Source organism: Pogoniulus pusillus, chromosome 3, assembly GCF_015220805.1.
Source record: "Pogoniulus pusillus isolate bPogPus1 chromosome 3, bPogPus1.pri, whole genome shotgun sequence".
Classification (NCBI taxonomy): Eukaryota; Metazoa; Chordata; class Aves; order Piciformes; family Lybiidae; genus Pogoniulus; species Pogoniulus pusillus.
The window spans coordinates 31,585,704-31,601,592 of NC_087266.1; the positions used below are offsets into that span (position 1 = coordinate 31,585,704).

General features: G+C 38.7%; 1 protein-coding gene across 1 annotated transcript in view; it reads right to left on the reverse strand.

The window, feature by feature from the left end:
* The window catches only part of UCHL3 (ubiquitin C-terminal hydrolase L3), a 45,030-nt gene that overhangs the window by 18,406 nt on the left and 10,735 nt on the right, over positions 1–15,889 (reverse strand). Inside the window, exons 4-6 of the mRNA XM_064173989.1 lie at positions 14,819–14,975; positions 14,366–14,451; positions 12,149–12,196 (exon numbers count right to left, since the gene is read on the reverse strand). Of these exons, the coding sequence (XP_064030059.1) occupies positions 12,149–12,196; positions 14,366–14,451; positions 14,819–14,975 (291 nt within the window). The remainder of the gene's footprint in view (positions 1–12,148; positions 12,197–14,365; positions 14,452–14,818; positions 14,976–15,889) is intronic.

Below are 15,889 nucleotides of genomic sequence, written 5' to 3' on the forward strand. Positions count from 1 at the left end.
GATGAAAACATAATGTTAAGGCAGTTACCTGCCTCAATTCCAAATTAATTTATATATAACTATTATTAAAGCCAACTATGCTTGGTCTGGTGCTTTTTTCCTCTCCATTTTATGATCACAGAATCAGTCAGGGTTGGAAGGGACCACAAGGATCATCCAGTTCCAACCCCTCTGCCATGGGCAGGGACACCCTACCCTAAACCAGCCTGGCCTTAAACACCTCCCTGGGCAACCCACTCCAGGCTCTCACCACTCTCATGTGGAAGAACTTCCACCTCATGTCCAGTCTCAATCTACCCACCTCCAGCTTTGCTCCATTTTGAGGTTGTATCACTGTCTAGAAAGAAATGCTAGTTGCACTAAGACATAGAGGAACTTTAACTGCATACTAACATCACTGGAAATCTAAGAAAGGGAAGGAGATACAATTCTTTAAGGCCTGATCTTTGTTTCATATGCACAACGGTGGGATCGAAGGCCCTGCCACATATACACAGTTGAGTTGTTCATGAGACTGCAGTCACTCCTCCCAACACGCTTAAGTGTCTGGCCTCGCTGCACTGTTCCTGTACAGTAAGCCATGCAGTACAGATGGGGGAAGATTAAAATTACAATAAAGTGCAACTTTTCCAGCCAAATGAACAATATTAAAGTTATTATAGCTTCAATATTATATTCAGAGAAGATACTTAAAATGTACATATCTGTCACTTTTCCCCCACTACCTTTTGAGGCTTTTATTTTTTTAAGGAATTGCTCCTTAGTGAATTAAACACAATGTTTTAGAGGTTCTGTATTAAGAGTTCAGACTGTATTAGTGTTTTACCTCCTTAGAAGTAATTGAGGTGTTTTACATGCAAATTAAATCTATGCATCACGCTGTCTGAGAAAGTTCTTCCTCCTTCCTCCACAAGTGTTTTTAAACAGAATTTCCAACCATTTTTAGATGGTAAAATCTTGATAGATGTTAACTTCCTTCAAACTGTTATAAAATAAACAGCCAGACAGGAAAGATGAGCTTGACAATGGAAGCATTCCATAGAGGCAGAAGCTGCTTCATGAGCTCATTTCCAACAGTACACCACAGAATTCACACAAATGAGTGACAGGAATATTTCATCTGCAAGGAAAACGTTATTCTGAACTATAACTTTCTTACATGCAACACAAGCCTGCACAACATGCAAATTCTTAGCAAGTTAAGGATCATGAACTCCACTCCTCACAGATCTACTTGTTTTGTCAACATCACAAGTACCAGCATTAATATGTATTAAAACCCAAATGACAGGTTTTTAACTGAACTGTGCTACATCTGCTAGTTGATCAGCTTCTGCACTAGTCAATTTAATTAGTGTTTCTGCAGCTGGTAAAACCAAAATCTTACCAGTATTCTCCATGGCAGTTGTTGTTTTCAAAAAGCCAACAGAATGACAATCGTTCAAATGAATTGGAGAGGAATACAGAATTATATTTGAAAGGAAAGGTACAGAAAAAAGTTACAGAGCATATACAAGATACATAGTGAACCTCTTAAATTTTTCCCCAACCTACAACTAATCTATATTCCTGGTGCTCCAGTCCTCCTCCCGCAGCATCTCTGCCACTCACAGGCCCAAATAAAGCCTCTGGAGACCACAAACGGGCCCACTTCTTACACATTTAACCCGATAAGTAGTTCCCGCCAGACAGCAGGCAGGAGGGAGAGAAGAGGAAAGCGAGCTGGCCTTGCTGCAAGTCTATAAAGAGATTGAATAACAATTTCACACTTCCCTGTGTCAACCCCTAGACTCCTCTAGTCCCTGAAGGATTTTTTTAACCCTGTAGCTCCCAACCTACAATAGCAGTTTAATCCATGATTAAGAATGGTCAATATCTTGAGAGTATTACTTTGCTAGACGTATGAGTAGAGACAGAACTTAAAGGCAAGAAAAATGGTGAGAGAAGGGCACCCAGTTTTTTTTTCTCCTGAAATTAGTGATAATTTCTCTTTCTCTGAAGACATGAATTTAAGTTCTATGGTCTACATTAGGCACAAGTCAAGCTAGATTATCACAATGGTGACTTCTGTGATCAAAAATTAGTGGAATTACACAAGAAAAAAAAGAATTCTAAAGGTTAGGGAGCTCTGCAAAACCTAAACAAACTCGATGTTTTCAAACAGTTTTCTCTCTGCAAGAGTTTTTTTTTCCCTTAAATAAGCTGAACATCCAATGAATGCCAAATTATCACATTTTTAGAGTGCTTCCTTAAGCAAAGTTGGTTGATGCAACATCAATTCTCTGAGCAGTTTTAGCTCTGTACTGATAAACTGTTGGCAGTCTTAAGGATTTTATGTTATTATTATTAAAAAAAAAAAGTGATTGGATTAAAAAATAGAAAATCAACCGAGCAGCCAAACAAAATAAACCCCAAAATACAGAGACAAGTCAGTTTGTCTTCTGCCTGAGGCAGAGGTTGAGTGCAAACTCAGCCATCACCTGACACAACCAGCCTGCTAAAACTCCAGTGAGCAAAAATATGGCTAGAGTCTGCTCCAAGTGCAATAACAGCATGAGAACAGCACTGGAAGTGTCATGGATTGAAAATGTGAAAAAGAAAAATGAAACAAACGAAAAAAGAAAGCAACAAAAACAGAACAACATAAACTTATGGCAGTCAGTTGGTAGAGATGTTGGATGCAAAACTGTCGAAACATTTTGTTACTTTGACTTGTTACATGTCTTTTATTGTGCTTGTTATTTAAATTAATGGGCTGCTTTATGGGTGCGAATAGCCTCTATAGCTCCGTTTCATCCTGGGAATCAGAGTTCCTCTGTACAGATTTTACAGTGAAGCAGAAGACCCAGAAAAAGAATACAGAGACATACTGTATTAATACCTTATTAGTTATTAGCTCAGCACAGAAATCTCTGAAACACCTACATGCTAAATAACAGGGCAATGCAATGAGTCAAAGACTGACCAAATATAATTGCAGAAAAATTCAGGTGACTCTAGTAAGCTCACTTTTACACTTCTACTGCATAAGCTGTAAAAGATACAATGCTATCACTAACGTTTTTAGGTAACTTTGTCATCTTTACAGAAAAGGTTACATGCTTGTCCTGTAACACTAAACAAAAAAATCACCGTAGAAATAGATATATAATTTATTTTATATTCTCCTGAGATGCAAATGTTTCTTTACAAAACTATGGATTATTCAGAAGACACTGAGGAATATGCACTATTTAGAAAAATATCCAACCATATGTTCTTGGCAGAAGTGAAAAGGAAGCTCCTTTATGTTTCTTCTCTAACAATAAATTGTAATGCCCCAGGGAATCAGAGATCTTTGAAAGTTCAATTTTATAGCAGTTGAGAAGACAGTGCATTAACTCTCCTTAGTTCTTGCCAATGTTAATGACTGTTACCGTGATCAAAGTCTAACTTAGCGCATTCCAAGCAAGATTGTAATTCTCAAAGCATGCTACAGTTTACAGACTACAGTTTGCAGTTATGGTTTGAGTTAAGGAAGAAGTCAAGCTGTGGTAGCTTTTTTAGTGGCTGCCAACTTCAATTCATGTTAAAAATATTCCTGTTCATACATGTGAGCAAAAAGTGTATCTAAGTAAACACACTGATGCATGTATTTCATTTACTTAATGAACATCTAAGACTAGTTCTTATGACTTTTATACTTACGAGTCAAACACAAATTTTCATTTTCAAACACTATTTTTTCAACTATCAATCTGTTTCATAAAGATTAATGAGGTGCAAGAATGTTCATTTGAAATGGCAGCTCAGATTCAGCACTTCAGTCTGCTTAGTTCTGAGTCTCACTTAGCCCAACCTGTAGCTCTAGTAGCCTGAGCTGTGAAGTTGGGATATAGATGTATGAAGTGTACTAAAAATGAACCAAATGAAAGAGGAAGAAGCACAGAACCAAAAGCAGTATTATCTGTGTTCCCCAAGATAGTTGATGTATTTTATATTCCAGTTCTGTTTTACTCTCTCTTCCAGAGTACACAGATACTGAGACACTGTAGGTTAAGCTTCATTTAGTTGAACATTTTCAATAGCTTCTAAGAAAAAAACAGCAGCAAGAATCTGAGAGCCCCTCATTTTCTCCTAAGAACTTAGGCTATGAACAAAAGAAAAAGCTCTAATTCTCCAACCAGTATCTAACACATGTAATCCAAGGGGCCATTTTACTTGTACTTATTTGCTTAAATGAAACATTATATTTGAGCTATGCCATAGCAACATTTAAAGTAGTAAACTTCTCAAAACCTACAAATCATGTTCTGCTTAGCATTACAGCTTAGTTTTAGCATAAACCATGCTAAAACTCCCCTGTACAAAAAAAAAAAAAAAATCACCCTCAAAACCAAAAGTGGTTCCATATGCTGCAAATACCACAAGGCACAAAAAGTTTACCATTTTAACTTTATAAGAAAAAGTGATATGGAAAGCCATGTGTCAGCAGTTAGCCATTCCCTGATGTTGCACAGACAGATTGCCAATTACTTAACACCACAACTATTTGAGTATTTGCTGTCTACAGCAGCAAAAGCTCATTTAAGTCTAGTTTGTTAAGCCTTCTCCTCTCTTCCCAGCCATGTGCTTCTAACACCTCTGTGGCAGCATTAGTTCCTACAAGGCTGTAGAATGAGCAGTTTCAGAAAACTATTTGGGAAGCTAATGAAAGGCTGAATATATTATAGGTCATCTGACAATCCAGAATTATTTCACCAGCTACACATACGGCTGGCTAAAATTGCAGATACTATCACCTGAAAAAAATACTCTAACAAGAATTAGGCATGTCAAAGACTTTGAAAACACAGAAATTCAGTACTAATTATTTTCTAGATCTAATTTGTTAACTAATGGCCAATTTATCTTTTAAAAATTACTTTATATGATAGAGTTCACCATTTTCCATCTGGTAGAACTGAGCTACCATATGGGAATGGTAATGGGAAGAGAACAAACATATCTTGCTATTCACATTGTTATATTCACATATTGAAAAGGTCAATACAGCCTTCATCAAGCTATCTTGCTATTCACATTATTATATTCACAAATTGAAAAGGTCAATACAGCCTTCATCAAGCTACCATAGTATATCATGGTTGAGTTCAACAATTTCTACTGCTTTATTTCTGTAACAAGTGTGCCTTCACATTCTCTTCCTTTCCTACTTTCTCAGAAGACCATATCAAAACCTTTCATTAATAATGCAAATGGGTAGGTAGGATACAAATTTCTTCCCCGATTATAAATTCAATGTGCTATTTGGTTTGCAAAAGCCTCTCAGCCTGGAAATCTCTCTGAAGTATTGACATGTTTTCCTGTTTTCAAAATAAATTCCCTTCACATTGTCTGATCAATACAATTGCTTTGAAAGAAAGCAACCCAAGATAGAAACACCAGAAAAAGTTAGATATGACCACCAGCTTGATCAGTGCTACTCATTGATATTTTTTCCTCTATCACATTTTGCTATCACTTCTTCATTAATGACGACTGTAGAATAGACAGATAATGAGGGTGCTCCAGCATCCAAAAACTGTATTTTCTTTTTAATGTTTTTGAAGTGTAGTGGGTTTGGGCTGTCATGTGGGGATTGCAGTGGTTTGTGGTTTTCTCTGGGGTTTTATGTATGGTTTGTGGGGTTTTTCAGTTGTTGTTGAGAGTATCAGAAATGTTAAGATATGTGGTAGTACAGTTTCAGCAGTTCAGCAACTGTTAAATAAGGCACAGGAAGAACAAAAATGAAAAGGGGAAAAAAAAAAACCCAAAACTTAACAACATCCCCAAAACAAAACCAACCAACAGAAACAAACAAACAAATAAAAAAAAAACCCCAAACACCCAAACAACTCCAAAACCTAAAAGCCAACACATAAAGACAAAATGAATGGGAAAACTCAAACACCGCTCAGTACGAAGCAACAATATAAGGACCAGCTTAAAAGTGTGTGCAGTTCTGAAAGAAGCAGGTCATATTTTCCAAATATTCAGACATCTTAGATATTATAGTCAAAAGTAATGCTCAGCAGAAAACTCATGAAAGAATAAAGAGGATCCTGAGTAGTCATCAACTACTGAGTCTCAGCAATAGCTGCACCTCAGGGGAATAGGTCCATGAAACTTCACTGTAAAGACCCCAGATGCCTTATTTGGCAGCTATGAAAAACTTCTGACTTGAGAAAGTGTAAGCTTCAGCACCATAAAGCTTAATGGAGAGCCTGTTTTAAGAGTGTTACAGTAATTGTCCTCATTATATTTCCAGAACATAGGATCACACTCAAACTACCCTTGAAAGCTCTGAAATCAACACTATGCTTCTTCTGTGGAATTATTCCCAGACCTTACTTTCTAGTAACAGACCTATATTTTTTACTCATAGAAGTATCCATCTTTGATCTATTTATTTGCTTTACTGTAGCAAAACACTGAGCCACAGAGCCACATAAAATGGCAGTCATAATGAAGAACAGAATCAACCAGGTTGGAAGAGACCTCCAAGATCATCCAGTCGAATCCATCACCCAGCCCTAGACAATCAACTAGACCATGGCACTAAGTGCCTCATCCAGGGAAGGCGACTCCACCACCTCCCTGGGCAGCCCATTCCAATGCAAATCACTCTCTGAAGAACTTCCACCTAATATCCAGCCTAGACCTCCGCTGGCACAGCTTGAGACTGTGTCCCCTTGTTCTGTCACTGGTTGCCTGGGACTAACTCCACCTGGCTACAGTGTCCCTTCAGGTAGTTGTAAACAGCAATGAGGTCTGCCCTGAGCCCCCTCTTCTCCAGGCTGCACACCCCCAGCGTCCTCAGCCTCTCCTCACAGGGCTATGCTCCAGGCCCCTCAACATCTTGGTGGCCCTCCTGTGGACACATTCCAGCACCTCAACATCTCTCTTGAATTGAGAAGCCCAGAACTGGACACAGCACTCAAGGTGTGGCCTGACCAGTGCTGAGTACAGGGGCAGAATAACCTCCCTTGTCCTGCTGGCCACCACTGTTCCTGATACAGGTCAGGATGCCATTGGCTCTCTTGGCCACCTGGGCACACTGCTGCCTCATCTTCAGCTACTATCTACCAGCACCTCCAGGTCCCTTTCTGCCTGCTGCTCTCCAGCCACTCTGTCCCCAGCCTGTAGCCCTGCTTGGGGTTGTTGTGGCCAAAGTATAGAACTCTGCACGTGGCCTTGTTAAATCTCATCCCATTCGCCTCTGCCGACCCATCCAGCCTGTCAGGGTCCCTCTGCAGGGCTCTCCTACCCTCCAACAGATCAACATCCGCCCCTAGCTTGGTGTCATCTGCAAACTTACTGATGCTGGACTCAATCTCCTCATCCAGATGACCAGTAAAGATACTGAACAGGACTGGACCCAGCACTGATCCCTGGGGGACACCACTAGTGACAGCTGTAACTGGATGTGGCACCATTCACCACCACTCTCTGGGCCTGGCCCTCCAGCCATGAGCTGCCAGCTTTGTCAAGAGCTGTTTGTCGCAGATGGTGTCAAAGGCTTTGCTGAAGTCCAAGTAGACTACATCCACAGCCTGCCCCACACTCACCAGGCAGGTAACCCGATCATAAAAACAGATCAGATTGGCTAGGCAGGACCTGCCCTTCCTAAACCCATGCTGGCTGGGCCTGATCCCTTGGCCATCCTGGAGGTGCTTTGTGATGGCACCCAAGATGACCTGTTCCATCACCTTGCCTGGCACTGAGGTCAGGCTGACAGCTCTGTAGTTTTCTGGCTCCTCCTTTCGACCCTTCTTGTGGATGGGTATCACATTGGCAGCTTCCAGTCTCCAGGAACTTCTCCAGTGAGCCAGGACTGTTGATAAATGATGGAGAGTGGCTTGGCCAGCTCATCTGCCAGCTCTCTCAGCACCCTAGGATGGATCCCATCCAGTCCATGGACTTGTGTGGATCCAAGTGGCTCAGCAGGTCCCTTACTGCTTCCTCCTGGATACAGGGGGACTATACTGGTCCGTGGCTCTACTTGCCACTTCAGGAGTCCAGTTGTCCTGGAGACAACCTGTCCCACTATTGAAGATTGAGGCAAAGAAGGTGTTAAGCACCTCTGCCTTTTTCTCATCTTTTGTTATTATATTCTCCTCTCTATCTAATAAGGACTGGAGGTTGTCCTTGGCCCTTCTCTTGCCATTAATATATTTATAGAAACATTTTTTATTCTCCTTAACAGCAGTGGCAGCCTAAGTTCTAAATGGGCTTTTGCCTCTCATTTTTTTCCTACAAGACCTAGCAACATCCTTGAACTCTTCCTGGGATACCTCCCCTTTTTTTCAAAGGTCATACACTCTCTTTTTTATCTTTAATCTCTTCAGAAGCTCCTTGCCCATCCAGTCTGGCTGACTCCCTTGTCGACTCATCTTCTGGCACATCGGTACAGCCTGCTCCTGTTCTTTCTTGAAGAAGGTCCTGCCTTCCTGGACCTCTTTGTTTCTAAACACTGTTTCCTAAGGAACTTTCCAAGTCAGTTCCTTAAGTAAGCCAAAGTCTGCCCTTCAGAAGTCCACTGTGGAGGTTTTGTTGATGCCTCTCCTGGTTTCATGATATATTGAAAACTCTATAATTTCATGGTCACTGGACCCCAGGCAGCTTCTGACCACCACATCTCCCACCAGTTTTCCTCTTTACCAGAACTTGAACCAAACTTGCTCCAAATCCTGTCCTAAAGGATATGTTCAAATTTACAATGCTTGTAATATGCAAACCTGAAATGAATCAGCAAAATGAAAACCGCTTAACTGTTCTTCAAATTTAGTCCTTTTGAAAAAACAAAAAGTTTCTCTACATTAAAAAAAACCAACAGTAAACTTCATTTAAAACCTTGTATGTTTTCATAAAACAAAACCTCCTGAAAATACTCAGTTCTAATCCAGTCTATAGATGACTTGTAAAGGCTTTAAATGCAACAGCATAAATTATATAAAATAGCAAAGAACACAATCTTTTTTTCTTTTGAAACTAAGCAGATTAATCACAGCTATCAAACTTGAGAAGCCTGTTAAAGAACCCATCAAGGCACAATACTCCGTATCTATTAGCAATTCACTTTAATGCTTCATCTAAATAGATCACAGAATGACCACCATAATTCTTCTCTTCCAGCAATCACTAACTGGAATGTAGAACCCAGCAGTCTATTAATATGAAAGTAACAGAAGTAATATCTTGTCAGGTAACTTTTTTCCCCCAGTACAACATTTCTTAAAAACATAAGAAATTAAAATATAATCTTATTACAGATTATTCTAAACCAGAAACCAATTCTGTCTATGGACTAGATGAACAGATTAAATACACAGGCACTAGAAAGACAGTATTGCTTTACTGCGTTACTCCTAACCTTTTATTTCTAGATAGACTTGCTTTATATCAAGGTTTGAAAGGTCCACATACACAGAACTGAAACAAAAGCAGGAAATCCACTTGCATATTGTAAAACCCAACCAGCCACTGAGACAGCTTAGCAACACTGGCTAGGAGAAGTCAAATAAAGACTATACTCAGAAGCACTGATGGCTGAATCCTCAAAAAAAATGAGAAGTGAGAGCTCCAAGGGAAGAAAAAAAAATATATAATCAGCATTTGTCTGCATTCTTTGCTATTTTAAACCTTCCACATCTCAAGAATCCAGAAAATGTTACTATTATCTCAAAATACTTATCTATGATGTGGTACCATTTTTTCGCATGGGGTAGGGGAAGAATAGCATCCTGAAAGCAGTTACATAGTTTCTTAACCAAATCAACAAGGCCAACTGCCATACTTTCCACTTTTGGAAGTTTCTCAGCTTAACACCCTTGAGCTTAAGCAACATTTTCAGAAGAATTTGAGTGGATGGCTGTATTCAATATCAATCAAAGGGACAAAACTACTCACAGAGTAAGATATTCTTAGGAAGCACCCAAGCCAAGTTAATCATCCTAAAAAAGCAACCCTGCATGTTTTCTTGATTTTTAATTCTGTAGGAGACCTGGAAAGGATTATTTTCTTGCAAAGATACAGCACTTAGTATCGTTAGACTACTCTATAAACAACTTTATTTAAAGTAATGACTTTACAAAATGCCTTTCTTGTTAGAGGCTGGGAAAGGAAACAAAGACTCAAAAGAGTCATAGGAAGACAAACATGTTTCTTTCCAGTGCTCTGAAAGGAAGCTTGAATTCTCAGGAAAGTAGTAGTACAATTATGGATATGCAGGAAGAATGGGATTCTCTTCTCACTCACTCTAAACATGCTAGAAATTATTAACTTAGCCTTTGAGACAAGTCATCATCCTTGTATGACCTGCAAACGCTAACTTCAGCATCTTGAAAGCCATACTGTTCATCAGTCCTTTTGCCACTATATGAAGTGGTACACAGGACTTGAAATGTGCCATTGGAAGGAAAAAGATGAGGAGATCAACTCACTCCAACCTTCAATTATACTTCTCAACATATTCACATTCCAGATTTTGTTCTGCTTAGCAATAAATGTGTTTCAAAGCAATTCCTCTTGTACAGATGAAAGGAAAGGCCTTACTGCCAATTATCTACACTACGGTAGGAGAGGATCTTCAAGCAATTAGATGTTACAGTAAGACACCTTGTTTATTTCTTCCCTTCTTGGTTGATGTACCAGAACTACTCTGAAAGATGATCTCTAGAATATGTATTCAGTGATTATACTATTTCAGCTTTGGACAGGAAAAAGTTATTTTACCAGTATAAGGACTATTCACATAGCAGTACTTCCAGATTCACTTACACAGAATGGAATAATTAAATCTTTGGCAAGGAAAGTACCTATTCGGTATTTATGTTTAGTTTGGCTGCTAAGACAATCTTGTCAATTTGTACTAAGTCTTTCTCTTTCCACACAATTTTTAATCTGTTGCACTGTGGTTTCCTTGATCAGGAAATAAATTAATTTGTGGAAGAACTCAAGTGTCCCTTATTAGGGGATTCCACCATCACTTAGATACTTCCCAAAATCTTTACAAAGACTTTCAATACCTACAGACCCCTTGCATTTTCTTTCCCAATCATTCCATAATCTCTGCCAGAAAAATGCACAGACAAGCTATTCTCTGCATGAATGTCACAGTACATAAAAACAACTGAATAAGTTTTTTTTTTTTCTTTCACAAGAATCTTAGGAAAAGATTCTGTCTTGTGGGAATAATCTCCATAACCTTTCTCTAACCAAGCTTACCAAGAATATCTAGAAAAGGAGCCATTTGTAATGAAAACAGATCAAAATTTTTAGTCTCTCACTTAGAAAAGGAAGCAAAATACTAATTTGTTTTGATGTTTCTTCTCTAAATACACCAAATAGATTAAAAAGAGTGGTGTTGTGGTTTTAGGTTTGAGTGTTTTGGTTTGTTGTTTTTTTTTTCAGACAACATCACAAAGAAGTATCTACACAGAAATAGTTAAAACAATTATCTTAATTTTCAGTGCCAGATGGTGACGCAAGGAGAAGCAGAAAGGACTACTCTGCATTCTCCTTTATTTTTCAAAAGACACTGTGTAAGCCCTAAGAAGAAAGAAACAGAAAACAGAAAATCAAACAGAAAGTAGATGAGCCATGGGAGTCATAGCCCAAGCAACAGAAGGTTCCTCTCTTTCTCAAAGCAATGCTAGCAACAATCAATTTTCTTTCTGATGAACAGATAATGAAATACGAATGGATGGAAAACTATCATGCTATAACTTAAGCAGAAAGATCTTGAAATGTTAAATGTATATTTAGTTGAAGGTTTTCTGTTGGTTTGGGGGTTACACTGTGGATGCTGGTGTTTTGGGTTTTGTTTGGTTTCTTTTGGTGGTTTTGGTTTTGTTTTGTTTCCTCAAAAGTACTTTTATTCGGTCTTTACTCTGCAACTAAGCTTGAAAAGATATTACTTAAACGCTTAAAACCAAACAAAAAATCCAAAATGAGCTTCACATCAGTTCTGTCTCAACAGTGCCATTTGATTTTGCACCCTGTGTTTTTTACTAATGACACAATACTGCAAACCAAGTGACAATCTCCATTTCAATGTAAACCTCAAAAACTATTGTCTTCATCTCAATTACATGTAACACAAAGATTTTTTTTTTAAAATTAGTACCTCAGTCTGACCTTCATGGGCACTGGATTCATGAGTGACACGAATAGCCTACAATGAAAAAAAAAAATCAATCAGACTTTCAGCTTTTTAATAATTAGTATATTTTCTTCACTACATCAAATGACATAGATGTAACTATGTTCAGTGTTTCCAATAAATACATAGAGTTGATAAACAATCTCCACTTAAAAGGATGTCAGAAGACCAGTGAGGTCAGCTTCATCACAGTCCGTTCAAATCAAGTATCTAACAGCTTGTAATGGCACTTCTACACACAGAAAACACTTATGAGTGTGGTGGCAGGTACAAATTGTACCTAGAATACATATCTATCACATGCCTTAAACACCTGCCTGAATACACACCTTGGCTCCCCTTCCCGCTTCTTCTTCCCGAGTGGAAGAAGTGGGAATACAGACAAAAGCCTCGGCGCCTCTCAGTCTATCGCAGACACCATATTTGGCCTTGTTTTGTGGCTTGCTTTGTTTGGGGTAAACACAGGTCACGGATCCCAGGCCTGTGCGTCTTCCTTTCTTGGAGAAACAACTCAGGATTGATTCTGGGGGTGGTTTTATCTGTTGCTGTTGATCAAAGACGGTTGTCAAAATGCTTAAAACCTAGCAAACCTGCTTGCTTGCTGCTGCTGCTTTTGTTTTGTTCGCTACCCATTTGCTTTACGTGCTTCTGCGTCGCGCCTAACTGGGGATTTGCCTATGACCGACAGCCTATGACCGACAGCCCTAACCCTGCCTGATCGAGCCCTAATACAGGTAACGACATAGCAACGGCCTACCAACGAGTTGCGACACTGGGACCTGCCGGCCCGCCGCTCCAGCCTGCCGTGCCAGCCCGAGAGCCAGGTTCTTGCTATACACAACACTCGATCGGACTGCTCCCAGCCTGCAAACCTGGATTCTGCTTTGCCCAGGTGGCTGACCACTTCAATGACTTCCTGAGAGCCACAGAGGACTTGTCTCGTGTCCGTGGGACTTCTCAGACAACGTGCTCAATCTGGACCAAACAAGCAACAACGCCCCGCAGCATCATTACCACTTTGAAGTCCACCACATGAGTGCGACTATATTTTTCCTGTTTATGCTTTTGGATAGCAAATATTGAGACTCTTAACCAGTGAGTAAACTAACACTCTTTACTCAAGTTTGTGAAAGTCTATGCTTAACCTTTAAGTGACAGTTGGTGCTGCGAGACTCTCCAGTTAAAAGTATTTTCTAAAAACCTTTCCTAAATCATTTAAATTTAATTTGACTGTACAGATGCATTCTACAAAAACAGTTTTACCAATTCCATCATAGAATCTGTGTTAATTGTAAATAATTTTGGGGAAGTTTTCTTTATATAATTAATAAACTATTTAATATTGGCATCATTACAATTCACTCCTAACCCAGATTCAAACCCATCCTTAACAACGAGAAAGTGATTTTGTTATATATAATTTCTTCAGTAGACAAAATACTTTGGAAGTTCTGATCAGACATTTTGTGTCTAACATTTCTACTGAAAATGTCATCAAACTTCTCTTTGCTACTACTTCCTTCAGCCACATGGTAACATCCTTACTCATGAGGGCTTCACAGTAAGTTTGAATTGAATTCAGACTTGGAAATCATTCCAGATTTTTAGAGAGGAGCACCATTACCATCAAGAGCAACAGCATCACTCTCCTCTTCCACCTTTTTCCACATGTTTCTGTTGCATTCTCTGAAACATCACTAATGGATGTGGGTAACCCCTCTGTCATCCAGTTCATCTAACTGTTTGGGGTGGTGAGGGAATGATTACATTTCAGCCAGATCAGCTCTCTGCGTGCCTTAAACTGCTAAACACAAAGAGAGATGACTAGGAGACATAAAGGAGGCAGCAGAAGGATCAGTTTAAATTAGCCATTAAAGTCCATCCTGAACCCACCAAAAATACTATGCACAAATTTCTCATCCATTTCAAAGTAATTTTAAACTAAGCAAGTGGATTAACATGAATGTGAAACATTACAAAATCCATTCTGCTAACAAACTTTGAACAGGCAGGACTGCTTCAAGCTACCAAAGCAGATATTTTTTTATATCAACTGTTCTTAATTACAAGCTCACGTTTATGTTCTTGACTGGATTACGTCCTAGTGACAATACCTGCTCATGCAAGTAATTCTTATGCCATTTCAAATTAAAATGAAGGAAAAAAAAAAAAGATACTAACTTCATACGTTTCTAGATATTTGGCCCTCTCTTCAGGAGTCATAGATAATGAATCTTCTAGGAACTTTTTCAGTGAAGAATTTGTTTCTTTAACAAATAAAAAAGTAAGACATAATTAGAGTCATGCTTTAACTTTGATTTCAGAGTTTACAGAATGCTTGTATGCAACCAAGATTTAAATATATAATTACATTATGTCTTCAAAATACTGACTACTAACTACAATAGAATTTGTTATGTGCAGTGCTTTAGTTCATGGATTAGTATGAAATACTGGTTTTGTAATTACAAGTAGGATATGCTCCTTGAATAGAGATAATCCTTTCTGAATGGTTATGTTCAGACAAAGTAGAAGAAAACATACCCTTCCCTCCATGCCTCCTCACAGTTAAGCAATACGGGTTATGTTGACCAACAACAACAACAAAAAATCACCCAACCAAAACAAACTTACCAAAATTTATTTTCTCTCTGTTGTTTGCAATAGCATGAATTAATCCAATTGTTCCACAAGCATTGTTAATGGTCTGCTTCATGAAATACACTGATGATTTGACATCTTGACCCTTAGCTTTTATTCTTTCTTCCTCTTCTGTTCTGAACGTTTCATACTAGAAGGAATGTTAGAGACATTTCACACATTGTACTTACTCAAATTAACAGCTCTGTATTTTTTTGTAGATTAATGATTTCTTAGCCAAAACCCAGTCACACTTGAAACAATTCTGAAACGTGTTTTAACAGTTTCCAAAGCATTCAAAATATTTCCTTAACCTGAGAACCTGTCACCACCTCTCTTTAATGCAACAAGAAGCTTTTAAGTTCAGAGGTCTAAAAACACTGATAAGCAAACCATACTAAGACTGCTTGATCCAAAATGCCTTGATGATCTGCGAGGTCTCTTCCAACCTTGTTGATACTGTGTGTGATACTGTGAAGTATCACCACCATTGGGTTGCAGAGTGCCCCTCTCTTGAGATAATGAAGACCCTCCTGGACACAATCCAGTGTGATCTGCTGTAGGTGGTCCTGCAAAGGGGTTGGACTAGATGACCTTTAAAGGTCCCTTCCAGATCCTAACATTCTGCAATTCTGTGATTTTTGTACTTAATTTTTTGGCGTTTCTTCTTTGGCTGGAGTTTGTTGTTTGATTTTTTTTTAAGGGAGTGGGAAGTGTTACTTGTGTTGTTTGTTGTTTTAAAAATGTTCATCTGAAACAGAAAAATGCAAATGTTCCACACAATGCTGTTCTTTCTTTCTCCTTGGCCTCTTTTACTTTTGCAGACCAAAAAAAAAAAAAAAAAAAAAAAAAATCATTGAAGTAGATGGGTTTTTTATAAGTTTCTTTCAGACTCTATTTGTCCCTGATGGTACATAAAGAACAAATTTTTCCTGCACAATTCCCCATTTGCGGCCTGTCTGAATGTTCTGAACAGTCCAATTAATAGCCCAAGTATTTACAAAGCATCTAAATTTTGTGTCACTTGTAGATAACAAAAAGAGCCTTAACTGAGAATAAATTAAA